The sequence below is a fragment of the Gymnoscopelus microlampas genome (genome assembly GCF_963454915.1).
Source record: "Gymnoscopelus microlampas genome assembly, chromosome: 2".
Lineage (NCBI taxonomy): Eukaryota > Metazoa > Chordata > Actinopteri > Myctophiformes > Myctophidae > Gymnoscopelus > Gymnoscopelus microlampas.
Window position 1 is genome coordinate 1,698,164 of NC_139939.1, and position 16,793 is coordinate 1,714,956.

General features: G+C 40.3%; 2 protein-coding genes across 2 annotated transcripts; both read right to left on the bottom strand.

The window, feature by feature from the left end:
- Positions 1-548: 548 nt before the first annotated feature.
- LOC311033827 (E3 ubiquitin-protein ligase TRIM35-like) lies at positions 549-3,976 on the bottom strand (the record flags this gene model as incomplete). Its single annotated transcript, XM_084041499.1, has 3 exons — positions 549-2,000; positions 3,051-3,086; positions 3,949-3,976. 3 exons carry the CDS (start codon positions 3,974-3,976, stop codon positions 814-816), a joined length of 1,251 nt encoding a protein of 416 aa, XP_083897625.1. The 3' UTR covers positions 549-813.
- Positions 3,977-8,220: 4,244 nt separating this feature from the next.
- On the bottom strand, positions 8,221-16,352 carry LOC311033843 (apoptosis-associated speck-like protein containing a CARD; the record flags this gene model as incomplete). Its single annotated transcript, XM_084041523.1, has 5 exons — positions 15,922-16,352; positions 14,347-14,379; positions 10,646-10,669; positions 8,664-8,694; positions 8,221-8,284 (listed from the first exon to the last, which is right to left on the bottom strand). The coding sequence occupies exons 1-5, from the start codon at positions 16,184-16,186 to the stop codon at positions 8,221-8,223; spliced, it is 417 nt and encodes a 138-aa protein (XP_083897649.1). The 5' UTR covers positions 16,187-16,352.
- Positions 16,353-16,793: the final 441 nt, after the last annotated feature.

Genomic DNA, 16,793 nt, shown 5'->3' on the forward strand with positions numbered 1-16,793 from the left:
ATCACTGTCGAATCCTTGGTATCATGATAGGCTATTCTGTAGCAGATGCGCAGCAGCACAACGCGCTGTTGTTGTTTTCCACGCTGGCGCTAATGAAACACTAAACGGAAAAGTGTGTGATTGTGAGGTTGAGCGTGAATGACCAGAATGGAGCGTGGAAGCAGAAGAGACGGTGCAATGACGGGAAAGAATGTGTGTGTGGAGCGGGGGTTGAAGCCATGGACGGTGATTTCAATGGCGGCCGCTTCGTGTTGTTTCGGCTGTGCCCGTCGGCGTTCGGTGTCGGTGGTGCGCACGGTAAACGGTACGAAACTGTTTCCCCTTCCGTTGCGGCCGTAATGTGGTGAGTGGAATTAATTATGTTGCGACGTGGAAAATGTGTAGTGAGCAATGTGACATTGCCTAATCCCCACGTAAATTCAGCGCGCACGATGTCGCTATAGTGTTGGCGAGACGTGGTGTGTAGTTGTTGTGTTTAGTCGAAATCAGTGCTGTGGGTACGGCGTCAGCGGCGAGGCGGAAGTCAATCCTCGTTTATATAAGTAGATATAAGATCCAGCTTTATACACATTAAACCATACCCTTCGGGGGATATGAGCACCCAAAGTATGTGCAGTTTGGGACATTATATCAGGGATGGAAAGTGACTTTGTACTTGGTACCTGCAACATTTCAAGAGTTATAGGCCAAACTGTGACGCAGCCTGTTATTACGCAACCTTGAGGCAGATTTGGAAACTTTTGGATGGATGTTCTTGGCATGTACATGCAAACTTCAACACATATTGGTCCAATGGTGCCGGACACTAGCTGGTCACTGACACACACACTTTTCATCTCTGCTTATCTCTGAGTGAGTGCTGCAGGAAGGCTTTGGAAGTGCCGTTGAGTGAGTGCTGCAGGAAGGCTTTGGAAGTGCCGTTGAGTGAGTGCTGGAGGAAGGCTTTGGAAGTGCCGTTCTCCTATGGCAACTTCGAGACAGAGAACCAAAGGTTGGGCACCCCTGCGCTACTTGACAGATTCTGATAGCAGTGGTTTCAGCATCACAAGCCTTTTCATAATTCAAATATGGGTAGAGTTTCTCAGTGAAAGTGCCTTCATGAGTGTAGATGTGAGTCATGTCTTCAGTGTCGTGGAAGGACAACTCTCCCTTGTCATAGTCCAGCTGGACTCTGATCCTCTGAGGATTCCTCTGTAGTGAGAAGTATTCTACACCATTAGAGTACTGCATGCTTCTGTGTCGACGTAAACACCATATTCCATCTCTTGGTGTAGTGGTAGATCTCTTTCCCTTCCTGTCAACAGAGTCTGTAACATAGCCTATATTCCATCGAGGATGGTCCCCCACCTCCACCTCCCAGGTGTGTGTTCCTGAACTAAAACCCTCTGAACCCAGAACACTGGGATACATAGTGAACCTCTCTGGGTTGTCAGGAAGCTGCTGCATTGTCTCTGAATCTCCGACACTGGTCAGGTCTTCAGACAGAGAGAGATAGCCGTTTGCTGTGTTTGGGTCCAGAATGACAGGACTGAACGGGACCTTCTTCATGATCTCCTCACAGACTCTGTAGGTCAGGTTTCCCAGGTGTTTGGCCACATCTATCCGCACTCCTGAGACCAGCTGTGGTTCTGGTGAGTATTTGTCTTCGAGAAATGAAACATTTGGTTTCTTGAGCTCTTGGTCTATATCAAAGATTTGTTCTGACAGGTAGGAGATCCGCTCCTGAATGTTCTTCATCTCTCTGGTGACAATCTCTTCTTTCTGCTTCTCTTCCTCCTTCAGAGCTGAAACTCTGTCCTCCTCTTCCTCTCTCAGGAACTGGTGGAGCTTCTCAATCTCTGCTCTGATCTGCTTCTCTGTGGTCTCCACCTGGTTCTTGTTGTGTTTATACACGTCTTTGTATGTCTGTTCAAACTCTTTGCATTTGTTGCTGTTGTCCTGTAGAGACTTGAGTTTAGACTTCAGTGAGGTCTTTGGATCATACCTTTCCACTGACAGTGCTATAGGAAGGAAGATACAATCAGAAAGGCATGAATAACAGCATGAATATCAATTCAATTCATATTGTTATATTGGCAGTGGACAATGTTTGAAACTACACATTGTGAGTAGGGTGAGGTTGTCTAAAGTCTGATTGGATCATCTTTAATAGAATTTTGGATGAAATCCCAATTGTATTAAATAACTTGACAACCCCCACAGGAACCCTGGTAATAGATAATAGGCAAACATAAAAAGGAAAAAGAGCATCCCTCAGTTACTGGCAGTGTTGGGCAAGTTTCTTAGGAAGTAATTACTAGTTACAATTTATTTAAAAATGTATACTATTATCTTATTACTTATCATGAGTGATGTTATATATTACATATTACTAGGGCGCTGGGCACCAGCCTATCCCTGAAGCCAACGGTTTGGGTTGAACCATGCATTCAATCTCCTGAACAAAAAGAATGTCCTAAGGGCCGACAGATACAAATAGTTGTGATTGTTCGGTTCTCAGAAACCGCTGGTCAGCCTGCCATTTGGCTCTGCACACCTCAGGGTCATATGACGCCATATTTGAGACCAAACGGTTGGATGCTGTCTGAGTTATGCCAGGGACAAATGTTGTGTGACACGCACACGCACATGCGCACACACACACACACACACACTCACACGCACGCACACACACACACACACACTCACACGCGCACACACACACACACACACACACACACACACACACACACACACACACACACACACACACACACACACACACACACACACACACACACACACACACACACACACACACACACACACACACACACACACACACACACACACATTTATACATTTTTGTATTAAAGCAGGCTTATTAACCAGGGTTCCTTATAAACATCCTTGAGTAGTATAATTCTCTCTCTGCCTGTGCATTCTTTGGAACTGTTTGTGTCATGAGAACATCCACACAGAGTATATTACAATTCATTCATTCATTTATTTATTCTTTTTTTTTTTTCGGAACAAGGTCAATTGTTGTATGAAAAAAGGTTGTTACATACCTGCGGTCATACAAACCCCCCCCGCCATCATGTGTCCTATAAGAAGAAACATCAAATCATGAAGAACATATATAACATCTAGAAGGAGTGGGAGTCAGAGTGGCAGACACTCTTGGATTCTTGATTCAAAATTGTGAAATTTCTTGAAAACTGGGAAAACAATTACCTCATTTGACCATAAATGTTAATGCTGTAATGTGTAAAATATAGATATGTGTTTATGATATCTCTGCTGTCCGGCAGCAACCAGCTAACTCCAAAATGTTCATTTTTCAGGAAATGACAAAAACAAAAACAAAAGTGGATTTAGGAGGTTTTGTTCATCATTGATCAGAACAGCTGAATGGACATCCAAGCTCACAATGAGGTTGGAGGTCAAGGGGGTGGAGCCTGGAGTCAGCAAAACCAGCTAACTCCACCCCCCTATGGTGAACTTAGCTGGTTTAGCAGAAGGTTTGAGGTTCCAATGGATTTAGCTGGTCTTGTCAGAAGCACTTTTTAATACTTTTCATTGGTTCACTATTTCTTTAATCAACACACAGACATAAAGGGTGTTCAATGGCCCTGATTTATGGAAAACAATGCAAAAGCGGAAACATGGAGTTAGCTGGTTCCTGTCGGACAGCAACGATATATTATTTCACTGGTATATTTTTCACAATAACCACTCCACAAAAAAAAAAAAAAAATAGACAACTTTTTGAGCGATGCAGTCGGGAATGATGCAATTTGGGATTGCTCTCTTAAAAAAAATTAAAGTGGTTAAAGTGATTAAACTGTTCTTCGTTTTCTGTGGACCCCCTGAAACTCCCTGAAGGACCTCTGGGGGTCCCCAGACCACACTTTGAGAACCGCTCAAACAAGGTCAATTGTTGTATGAAAAAAGGTTGTTACATACCTACGGGCATGGCAGCCACCCCCGCCATCATGTGTCCTATAAGGACAAACATCAAATCATAATGAACATCATGAATATATAACATCTAGAAGGAGTGGGAGTCAGAGTGGCAGACAGTCTTGGATTCTTGATTCAAAATTGTGAAATTTCTTGACATCCGTGTGGATGTCAAGAAATTACCTCATTTGACCACAAATGTTAATGCTGTAATGTGTAAAATATAGATATGTGTTTATGATATCTCTGCTGTCAGGCAGCAACCAGCTAACTCCAAAATGTTCATTTTTCAGGAAATGACAAAAAAAAAAAAAGTGGATTTAGGAGGTTTTGTTCATCATTGATCAGAACAGCTGAATGGACCTCCAAGCTCACAATGAGGTTGGAGGTCAACAGGGGGTGGAGCCTGGAGTCAGCAAAACCAGCTAACTCCACCCCCCTATGGTGAACTTAGCTGGTTTAGCAGAAGGTTTGAGGTTCCAATGGAGTTAGCTGGTTTTGTCAGAAGCGCTTTTTAATACTTTTCATTGGTTCAGTATTTTTTTTTATCAAAGCACAGACGTAAAGGGTGTTCAATGGCCCTGATTTATGGAAAACAATGCAAAAGCGGAAAAATGGAGTTAGCTGGTTCCTGCCGGACAGCAGCGATATATTATTTCACTGGTATATTTTTCACAATAACCACAAAAAAAAAAAGAAGAAAAAAAAGACAACTTTTTGAGCGATGCAGTCGGGAATGATGCAATTTGGGTTTGATCTTTTAAAAAAGAATATTGTTTCTTTCTTTTTTTACTATTATAAAAAAAAAGGCTGGTGAAAGTTACAGGAGTTCTTATGTATGGTGTGTGATATGAAATGTGAGCTTAATTACCATAATCACAGTAATCATTAATCATGTTCAAGGGCTTTGGAGAGAAATTAACAGACTCACTTTTAGTTTAGAGCACAGGGGAGGTGTCTGTGTCTGTGTCCAGATGACACTCATTGACGCTCATGTTACATGCATCAAGACAATAATATTTCTGCACTGTAAATCTATTTTATGACAGCATCAAAAACAAATCTTTGGCTTTGATGATCATAGCCAAAGATTTGTTTTTACAAGCGACATTCTCTGGTATTATAGATCATTTTGTTTAAGCTGCTGTTAATAACTATCACTTTGGTGACATTTAGGCCTAACACTAAATGTTAGGCCTGAATCTCCCACAGTGGTCAGGTCTTCAGACAGAGAGAGATAGCCGTTTGCCGTGTTTGGGTCCAGAATGACAGGACTGAACGGGACCTTCTTCATGATCTCCTCACAGACTCTGTAGGTCAGGTTTCCCAGGTGTTTGGCACGCACGCACCCACGCACGCATGCACGCACGCACGCACGCACGCGCACACGCACGCACACACACACACACACACACACACACACACACACACACACACACACACACACACACACACACACACACACACACACACACACACACACACACATTTATACATTTTTGTATTAAAGCAGGCTTATTAACCAGGGTTCCTTATAAACATCCTTAAGTAGTATAATTCTCTCTCTGCCTGTGCATTCTTTGGAACTGTTTGTGTCATGAGAACATCCACACAGAGCATATTACAATTCATTCATTCATTTATTTATTCTTTTTTTTTTCGGAACAAGGTCAATTGTTGTATGAAAAAAGGTTGTTACATACCTACGGGCATACCTCCCACGGCAAACCCCCCCGCCAACATGTGTCCTATAAGAAGAAACATCAAATCATAATGAACATCATGAATATATAACATCTAGAAGGAGTGGGAGTCAGAGTGGCAGACACTCTTGGATTCTTGATTCAAAATTGTGAAATTTCTTGACATCCCTGTGGATGTCAAGAAATGGTGGTAAACAATTACCTCATTTGACCACAAACGGTAATGCTGTAATGTGTAAAATATAGATATGTGTTTATGATATCTCTGCTGTCCGGCAGCAACCAGCTAACTCCAAAATGTTCATTTTTCAGGAAATGACAAAAACAAAAAAAAGTGGATTTGTTCATCATTGATCAGAACAGCTGAATGGACCTCCAAGCTCACAATGAAGTTGGAGGTCAACAGGGGGTGGAGCCTAGCCTCGCGTGGCCAGACAATATCACACGACACACTGCGTAGATAATAGTCTGGTCCCTATCAACGATAGATTTTTTTCCAAGGGGCGGTTACAAAAAGATCCAAACGGACTCTATTGGTTAGACCTAAACCAATCAGAGCAGTGCTTCCTTGTACGAACGAATCAGAGCAGTGCTTCCTTGTACGTCATTGCTCCAAATAAGGTGATAAGCCCGCCCACATTTGGATACTGGGCCCTGATTGGTCCCTCACAACTTCGGAGGGAGAGAAACAAAATCTCTATTGAGGGGGGCCAGACCTAATCTGCCGAGGGCTAAAGTGCGATGCAATTTTGCAAAGGCAGATTTGTCTGGAACCAGGCTAGGTGGAGCCTGGAGTCAGCTAAACCAGCTAACTCCACTCCCTATGGTGAACTTAGCTGGTTTAGCAGAAGGTTTGAGGTTCCTAATGGATTTAGCTGGTTTTGTCAGAAGCACTTTTTAATACTTTTCATTGGTTCACTATTTTTTTAATCAACACACAGACGTAAAGGGTGTTTAATGGCCCTGATTTATGGAAAACAATGCAAAAGCGGAAAAATTGAGTTAGCTGGTTCCTGCCGGACAGCAACGATAAATTATTTCACTGGTATATTTTTCACAATAACCACTCCAAAAAAAAAAAAAAAAAATAGACAACTTTTTGAGCGATGCAGTCGGGAATGATGCAATTTGGGATTGCTCTCTTAAAAAAAATATTGTTTCTTTCTTTTTTTTACTATTATAAAAAAAAGGCTGGTGAAAGTTACAGGAGTTCTTATGTATGGTGTGTGATATGAAATGTGAGCTTAATTACCATAATCACAGTAATCATTAATCATGTTCAAGGGCTTCGGAGAGAAATTAACAGACTCACTTTTAGTTTAGAGCACTGCACAGGGGAGGTGTGTGTGTGTGTGTGTGTGTGTGTGTGTGTGTGTGTGTGTGTGTGTGTGTGTGTGTGTGTGTGTGTGTGTGTGTGTGTGTGTGTGTGTGTGTGTGTGTGTGTGTGTGTGTGTGTGTGTGTCTGTGTCCAGATATGACACTCATTGACGCTCATGTTACATGCATCAAGACAATAATATTTCTGCACTGTAAATCTATTTTTTGACAGCATCAAAAACAAATCTTTGGCTTTGATGATCATAGCCAAAGATTTGTTTTTACAAGCGACATTCTCTGGTATTATAGATATTTTGTTTAAAGGGTAAGACCACTTTGGTAGAGGTTAGGGTTGTGTATTTACCTTGCCATGATGTAACTCCAAAGGTGGGCAAGAAATAAAAAATAATTGCTCCATTGATTAGAAATTGATAATTCAAAATATGCTCCTCATTGACTTACATTGTACGGTAAAACAGCTCTCAAAGTCACTCTTTTAGCACATAAATGAACCCAAACATAGCTGATTCAGACAGTATAGAGCATCACCAAACCCAGTACTGTTTGTTTTTTTAATAAAAATGTCAACTTCCTGTTTATTTTACTATTTGAAGATCTGGATCCGGATCCGCCAATCCAGTCCGGGTTTTCTACTTATTAAAAATGGCAAAATCAACAGGAAGTTGACGTTTTTATAAAAAAAACAAACAGTACTGGGCTTGGTGATGTTCTATATTGTCTGAATCAACTTTGCTTGCGTTCATTTTTGTGCTAAAAGAGTGACTTTGAGAGCGGTTTTACCGTACAATGTAAGTCAATGAGGAGCATATTTTGAATTATCAATTTCTAAACAATGGAGCAATTATTTTGTATTTCTTGCCCACCTTTGGAGTTACATCATGGCAAGGTAACTACACAACCCAAACCTCTACCAAAGTGGTCTTGCCCTTTAAGCTGCTGTTAATAACTAGCACTTTGGTGACATTTAGGCCTAACACTTAGGCTACACTTGGTTGGTAAAGTCCAGATGACAACAATAACTATTAGCTATTATGTCCCTTAAGCTTGTATAATTTTAAAGCACTTTTTGTGATTTAAAAAGCACTTTTAAACTGAAGATGATGGCCAATGTTGATAATTGTGAAAACATATCAATATTGTGAGCCCAATATCATGTATCATATCGCATTGTGAAATTTGTGAATCGTGACACCCCTAGTTCCCTACCCACCCAGTTATGCAATACCTGTTGTACCTACCCAGCCCTCCTCTGGCGATTTGCAGCCAGCCAGGCGGATTGCAGCCAGCCAGCCCACCACCTGTTAACACAGTACTAATCATGTTAGACATCACAATCAATGGGTTATTTATAAATGGGCAGGTCAGGAATGCATGTCCCACTGCCTGTTGTACTTGTTGTCAGAGTACACATTGCACCATTGTACCATGGTGTTTGGATCTAGACATATACTGAAAAGTGATCCTCAATTGTGCCTATCACTTGCTGGGAAGCCAGTGGAACAGGTGAAGGAGGCTAAACTGCTTGGAATTGTATTGGATCCTAAACTAAATTGGACAAAGCAAATTGATAATATAGTAACTAAAATGGGAAGGAGCATCGCTATAACCAGGAAATGTTCCAAGTATATTACATTAAAAACTCTGAAAGTAGTAACTCAAGCTTTAGTCTTGTCATACCTTGAGTACTGCCCAGTTGTTTGGTCATCCGCTAAGAAGAAAGACATACAGAAATTGCAAACAGCTCAAAACAAAGCTGCCAGATTAGCTCTCCAGTGCTCCAAGCGCACACATGTAGTAGAAATGCACAGAAATCTATCATGGCTTACTGTTGAGAATAGATTACATTCACGCACTCTCACCTTTTTCAGAAATGTTTTAACTGACCAAAAAACCCAGTATTTCTTTGACCAGGTAGGATACAGAAGAGATGAACATACCCATATGACTAGACAAGCCAGTTCAGGTGATATGGTAACACTTAAACCAAGAACAGATCTTCTCAAAGCTTCTACTATCTATAGAGCTGTAATAGGATGGAACTCATTGCCTAAGTACATCATTAATACAAACACAAAATTCACTTTTAAGAAAAAGTTAAAAGAACATCTGATGAAAACATGCCTGTACTAATCCCCAGACGCACAAAGTTTAATGTGTAATAAGTGATTTTGTTTTATTTTAAATTTACTACTTGATTGTTTTATTTTAAATTTACTACTTGATTGTACTTTTTGTTTTTTTATTTTCTACTTTTATTTTTTATAGATTATAGTGACTGTAAAGTTGATGTAAGGAATGTCTCTGTTAAAATGTTTGACTGTGGCGGACCCCAGGAAGACTAGCTTTTGTCATGGCAAAAGCTAATGGGGATCCTAATAAACTAAACTAAACTAAACTAAACCTGTTACGGTACCCACTACCATACAAACAAACAATCAACTAAATATGGAGATACAGGGTTTGCTGATGTCATCACAAACTGCTATTGTCGTGTTGATGACCTACATCTAAATATACATTACACGAGTGTGCGTGCAAGTTTGTTATTTGCGCTTCTCGAGAACCGTCAAAGCGATTGACTTCGAACTCGGTGCGTGTATAGCCTATGTTGGAAACAAACTGTTACGTTACTGACTGTCACAGTCACACTGTAGCTAGCCTCGGAAACTCATGCCTTTTTTTTTGTTTCAAAAGAAAAAAAGCCTGGGAGAACCTTGCAGGAACGCTGGTCTTAGGACCTTGTTATCTCCTAACCAATCAGAGTGCTCCAAACCCAGGCGCTGGAATCCAGCGCCTGGGTTTGGCTCCGCCCTTCAAGACCATCGATTGGGCTCGTTCTTTCAGTCTACACTGTAGCTAACTACATTAAAAAAGGGAAATGTTTAATGAAAATGTAGGACATTATGCGTGATCCTGTTTTGAACAGTGTCACATTCAGTATGTAAAACCTGTGTATTAAAGTATGTATTAAAAGTGTGTATAATTAACTGATTTTAAACAACAACAACAACATCTTACAAATGTATTAAAATCCAAAAGTGACTATGATGGAGACTGCATTGAAAACGATATTAATAACTATATTATTATTATGTAAATCAATAGTAACACTGGTAGACCTAAATGAAATGTCTCAATTTCAGAATCAACTAACTTTAAAGTTATACTAGGTAACTTTTTCAAAAAAACTAAAGTTAAATTGTGTATCTTTTGTGAGTGGCAAATGTTTCACAACACCCATTCCATGAATTTCACCCCCGAAAGCCTGTGGCCGTTTTTCCATTGGACAGGGGCGTCTTTCCCGCGAGAATGGCGTCATCCGGCCGTTTCCTGTTTGTCCCGGGACTACCGCTAGTAACAAAACAGAATATTACGCTGTTTTTATGGCTTTATAGGATTTGAAGATGGAAAAACAACAGCAAAAGAAAACACAGCTCATGGTAACTAAAGCTCCACTGGCTAAGAAGAAATGATCCGCAGATAGTATAAAACAACAAAAAGAACGCTTTTTGAAACGCTTCTGCCTTCCTGTGAAAACGAAAAGAATTCTGGGTAATGCAGGACTCCGCTAAAGACCTGCAATGACGGTAGTGACCAGCAGACATTGCTAAAAATCGTTTTTCTTTTACTTTCCAGGAACGGCTTTAAACAGTACTCACCCAATACAGCCACTTGTGATTGTTCTGCAAGAAATGAAACAATGTTTGTATAATCATAAATGTTATTTGAATTAAAACATAAACACGTGAGCTACAATATAGCACCTTGAAAACAAACTGTAAAGTTGCTAAGTCACTGAACACAGTTACTTACTACTGTACTGTAGCTAAATGCAATTACTTTGCACCAAAGCGAAACTTAAAGTAGAAGTGATGGAAGTCTTTCTGTGTTAATCAGTGGTTATTGACCTTTTTTGGGCCAGTAGCCCTCAATCCACCCCCACGCCCCCACCCATTTAACATTTAGGCTGTTTCTGCTCTGAACATTGTTTGTTTATAATAATAATAACAATAAAAATAAGGGTAATAATAATTATAATTATAATAATTGTCTCCGCCAGGCCGAAAGGCATGGCGAGAGAGTATGTTTTACCCTCCGTCCGTGTGTCCGTGTGTCTGTGTGTCCGTGTGTCCGTGTGTCCGTGTGTCCGTGTGTCCATGTGTCCGTGTGTTACCAGCTAATCTCTGGCACCGTTGGCCCGGTCGCTGCGAAACTGTGCACACACACTCCCTGGATGCCAATTCAGAACCTCTGCCTCAAATTTTTCACATGGGCCTGTTATAGCGCCACCTGGAGGCCGATTTGTGCAAAACCCATTTTTTTACATTACTCCTACAGATTTTATCCAAACGTCATGCAAATCGGTACACAGTATCTCTATAGTCATGTGATCAACACTGATCTGTCCGATTTCCCATATTCCATCCTCATTGGCTAAGGTTTGCTTCCAAAGTTTGCAGGATTGGTCCGTTTTGAACAAAATGCCTCAAATCATGAACGCAGCTTGCGATTTCCGTGAAATTTCACAGGCACATTCCCACTAGGCCAAGGAAGAAATGCCACCCTTTTTCACATTGGCCTGTTATAGCGCCACCAGCAGGTCTAATTTAGCAAAACACATTTTTGTAACAAAATGCCTCAAATCATGAATGCAGTGTCCGATTGAAGAATAAATGGCACCCTTTTCACATTGGCCTATTATAGCGCCACCAGGAGGCCACAATATCGTACCTGACCTGGCGGAGACCATGTGCTCCGAGGAGCACTTTCTCTAGTTATTATTATTATTATTATTATTACCCTTATTATCATATTATTTTCTGCATTTTGTTTTTGTTTTTGTTTGTACATATAGTAACATTTATTTGCCTCTTCTCTTGGCCAGTGCACACTTGTAAAAGAGACTATGGTCTCAATGTGATTTTACTGGTTAAATAAAGGTTAAATGAATAAACATATAGTGTTATTTTATTTTTCTATAAAATATTCAAGCAATCAATATATTATTATCATCCTACTATAAAATTACGGAACCTGAGTTAGTTTGAATAAACATTTCTAAGCGGGCTGACCGATCGATCTGACCTTCCCCAGGGCATCAACCACTGGCATACTGTATGAAGACAGTGACAACGGCCATTTTCCCCAAATTTAAGCTTTATTAGCGATATTGTCGACTGTCTAAGGCAGCGTTTCCCAACCGCTGTTCCGCGGCCCTTTACTTTACTGCATCAAAGCCCTGGGTGTGCCGTGTAAAACCTCCAAGAAACAGAACAAAACCAAACCAAATGATGGTGAATGCAACTCCTCCAAACTGAGGCACTGTCTCTGTCCTTTATTTTCTTTTTAAAGTTATTTGCTGAGTCATAAATATTTGAATATTGTGTTTTTACAAGTATATTGGGTTTTACTCTGGGAAGGTGAAATCAGACTCTTCCATTCCTTGCACTGACACAAGTTCATGTATTTGCCATTTTGTAATGTTCAAGGGTTCAAATATGTCAAATATGTGTGTGTGTGTGTGTGTGTGTGTGTGTGTGTGTGTGTGTGTGTGTGTGTGTGTGTGTGTGTGTGTGTGTGTGTGTGTGTGTGTGTGTGTGTGTGTGTGTGTGTGTGTGTGTGTGTATATATATATATATGGCACACCTAGATATATCCCCCGTATATCTAGGTGTGCCCTGGGGTCTATCTATCTCTAAAGGTTGGGAAACACTGGTCTAAGTGAAGCAGCAGAGATTCAGAGTTCCTGCGAATGTGCGGCCACAGGCTATGGACTCTGTTGTCAGAGTTGCAGTCCCGGCGGGCTATAGGATCTGTAGCAGTTTTGGAGTTACTGTGCATGTGTGAGCAGCCCACTGCCCACAGAACAACTCCACTCAACAGCCCTGTGTGGCGTTCATTAACATTGAAACTCAGAGCTATCAGCTCCATTTGTAAACAAACATATTAATCATATTGTTATACAGCTTATTAATAATGCAGTACAAGATGGATCTCTATAGCTTCATTGTTAAAGCCTCACTATGTGACTTTTTTATGAATACAACTAAATGTTATCCAATCTGTCTGGTACAGTATGTTAGAATATAACTTATACAATCTGCATGAGAGTATGTTAATAGAATATAACATACAATCTGTATGGTAGAGCACGTTAATACAATATAACTTATACAATCTGTATGGTAGAGTATGTTAATACAATATAACTGATACAATTGGGGTGGTTGTATTTTGTCTCCCTGCTCTTCTATTGAGACATTTAGATGGTGCCAAAGGTCATGTCTCACCTAGACACAGGATCTGACATTAATTTTGACCTGAATGTCAAGATTCAATTCATCATTATAGCAAGCAGGCCGGTTCTATTAGCTCAATGGTAAAACATGCAGCACTTAAGCAGGAAACTGGGATCATATCCGGGGTAGAAGAGGAAAGTTACATAGCGCTGGTTTAAGTAAAGAAGACGTTGTCTGTACAGTGCTGACGTAGACAATTGTTTTGCTTGCCAGCAGATCTCATAATGACATACAATCAAACCGGTTAAAGTCCGTACAACAGGGGTAGGTAACCTTAACCTTAGGCACGGGAGGGTAATCACTGGCACACTGGCATACGTGTGAGAGAGAGGATTCTTCTTTTAAAATAAAATATTTTAAAAAGATGTAATTAATTAAATTAAGTCTCCTCACATACTATATACAAATTACATCCTGCATAATTCTACATTCATTCAAACTCTGACTTAGGAGGGAGTGTGGGAGAAACTGTAGGTGGGTTATTGCTCTGAGTCTAATGCTCATTACAATGTCCTGATGTGAAAGAAAACATCTCAAAAGTTGTTATGTATTATGGATAATCAAAATCTGTTGGAAATATTTTATTTTGATGATATGGCATACTGACCATCAAGAAAATGAAAAAAAAAAGAAAAGGTTTCAGACCCCTGTCGTGCGGTTTCCTCAATATAATGTATTGAGGAAACTGCCCCACACGAGTCGGAAACCTATTATGAATGTGACCCATGTTTAAATGGGTGGATGTAATGCATATTGTGCTTTGGTAAATACAAACAATGTGCCATTTACCATTGTATGTATACCATACACACGTATATGGATGTGTCATTTCAAAAAATTATTGTGAGTGAAATTTTAGATCCGTTTCAATGTGTTGTTTGTAGACTATACATGATCCTGTTTTAAATAGAAACTAGCATTCAGTATGTGAATCACTTAATGATAGGTTTTTATAATTGTTTGATATTAATCAACAACAGCTTATACTGTACATGTATTAACATCCAATGGAGACTGCAATAAAAATCCATTTGAGTCAAGTAACTTTGAACAGCACTCACCTGAGAAAGATGCTAGTGCTCCTTTGGATTGTTCTGAAATAATATTCAAACAATAAATAATAGTTAAATTAAAATAGAAACACATTAGCTAACACAGTAAGTTTAAAACAAGCTGTTAACCTTTTCTGCCACCTTTTCAAAGTGACACTTAAACTAGAAGTGCCATTTTCTGTGAGAACCATTGAACATATCAATGGTTCTCAACCTTTTTGGTTTGTTTATTATAGTGTTGCTTTTATCATATAGAAAACATCTAATTGAATAACAGATCAAACTGAATTGTTCATGAATCATGTGATTATTGTTGTTAAGTCCAAGAATACAAAATATTATCTGCACACCATAATACATTAGATGCTCCCACTGTGTATTATTTAAATTATTCAACCTCTGCTCTCTCCATCAGGTACATGGATGAGAACATGTGACAATTGGGTGTAGGCTATAGAGATGGGCAGTGTCCACAATGAGAGTATAGCTAGCACTTGAAGTTATTGAAGGCAAGTGCTAATAATAGCATCACATCAGACAATAGGGACACCAATGTAATAAAAGCATAATGAAGGCTGAGGGATATTAAACATTAGGTGCCAAAACATATTATTATTTACTGTTAAACAACAGTACAATTATAAATTGGAGTCTCGCTTAAGACGCAATCAAACGTCAATCATTTGGTGCAGGTAACAAGACACATTCTTATTAATGGCTACGCCGTGAAATAGCATTAATATGGACCATAGGCTACTTAAGTAATCTGCACGTTATGAATTCATGTCTAGCCAGCCAATGGATTGCTTCTCTCTCTCTCTCTCTCTCTCTCTCTCTCTCTCTCTCTCTCTCTCTCTCTCTCTCTCTCTCTCTTGCTCGCACTAACGCATGCGCAGGCACACAGTCACACACACACACACACACACACACACACACACACACACACACACACACACACACACACACACACACACACACACACACACACACACACACACACATGCACACACAATGTCTTTGTGTCTTGGCCTGACATGAAATAATAGCCTGCACAAAACTCAAAATGGGTATATATAAAACTCCTGCACCGTTTATTTAAACTTGAAAATAGTCAGGCCAGTGTGCACATATACTGTACACAAGGCTAGACAACACTTCTGGCCATCTTTTATTGTACATCACTCCACTTTTCTCCACTTTGGCTTCATGATTAACGTTATGTTTCAACCGTCCAATGCAACTAGCATTAAACCAGACCACTAGAAGAATCATTCATACTACAACACTCACTCTGGTCATCACATGGAGGAATTACTGTGAAGCTACCTACCATAATTACACCAATAGCACAACTAAACACCATTCACAAAGTCTATGATCAATTAAGAAAATTTGCACTCGAATGAAACCCTGAATGTTCTCTGAATGCCCCCTGAGGGGCAGTACCACCCACGTTACGAAGCACTAGGGTCATGATGATGATGGCCTAGGCATAGACCCACAACCTAGCCTATTGCCTAAATGATATTAAATCCCTGGCTCTGTATTTTGAATTTGTAATCAATTAGGATAAAAAAAACGTACCCATCCAATTCTGTAGTTCCTGTGCAACATCATTGCAGTCGATCTTTTTCAAAATATCCAGGGTTACTTCCACAGCTTTGTCCTCAGTGAAAGTTGTAACTAATTTGTCTGCAATCTCTGTTCTACTCTTATTCTCAATTGTGCTTCGTCGAATACGTGGTTCTTCTCTGCGATCACGCAAAGCACTGCAGAATTTCTCCAGCTCAGTCTTCTCCAGATCCTCAAGGGCGTCTAAGATTGCCTCTTTAGCCGTTTTAGCAGCCATGTCCAAATGTAGCCTAGACAACTTTATTCAAAATTAGCTGTGATTAAACATGGCAGACGTGTCAAGCAGTGAATAAGTGCAACGTCAAACAGACTGTTTTCAATACGGAAATGCATAAAACATCTTGTAGGCAGTGTTTTAGTTTAAGACACGCCCTTGTAGAGCTGCAGAGCTGCAGCTTGTTGTAAAACACAACCGAGACGAACCGTGTTACACCACAACCACTCATGACTTCCTGTTTGACATAGAAGGACCAACAGTACACTCAGTAGCTACTTCCTTTTCTTGTGAGTGGGTGGGTGTGTGTGTGTGTGTGTGTGTGTGTGTGTGTGTGTGTGTGTGTGTGTGTGTGTGTGTGTGTGTGTGTGTGTGTGTGTGTGTGTGTGTGTGTGTGTGTGTGTGTGTGTGTGTGTGTGCATGTGCGTGTGCGCGTGTGCGCGCGTGTGTTGTGACTCATTGTGACCTTGTAGATCCGCTATTCTCTGGGCAGCACTGGCGTGCAACCAAGGATTTAACATCACCCTTACCCAACAGTGAGTGGGCGTGTGCAGAAACATATCTGACAGAATGAACCTGTAGCGCAGACAGGACTAAAGAATAAAATAAA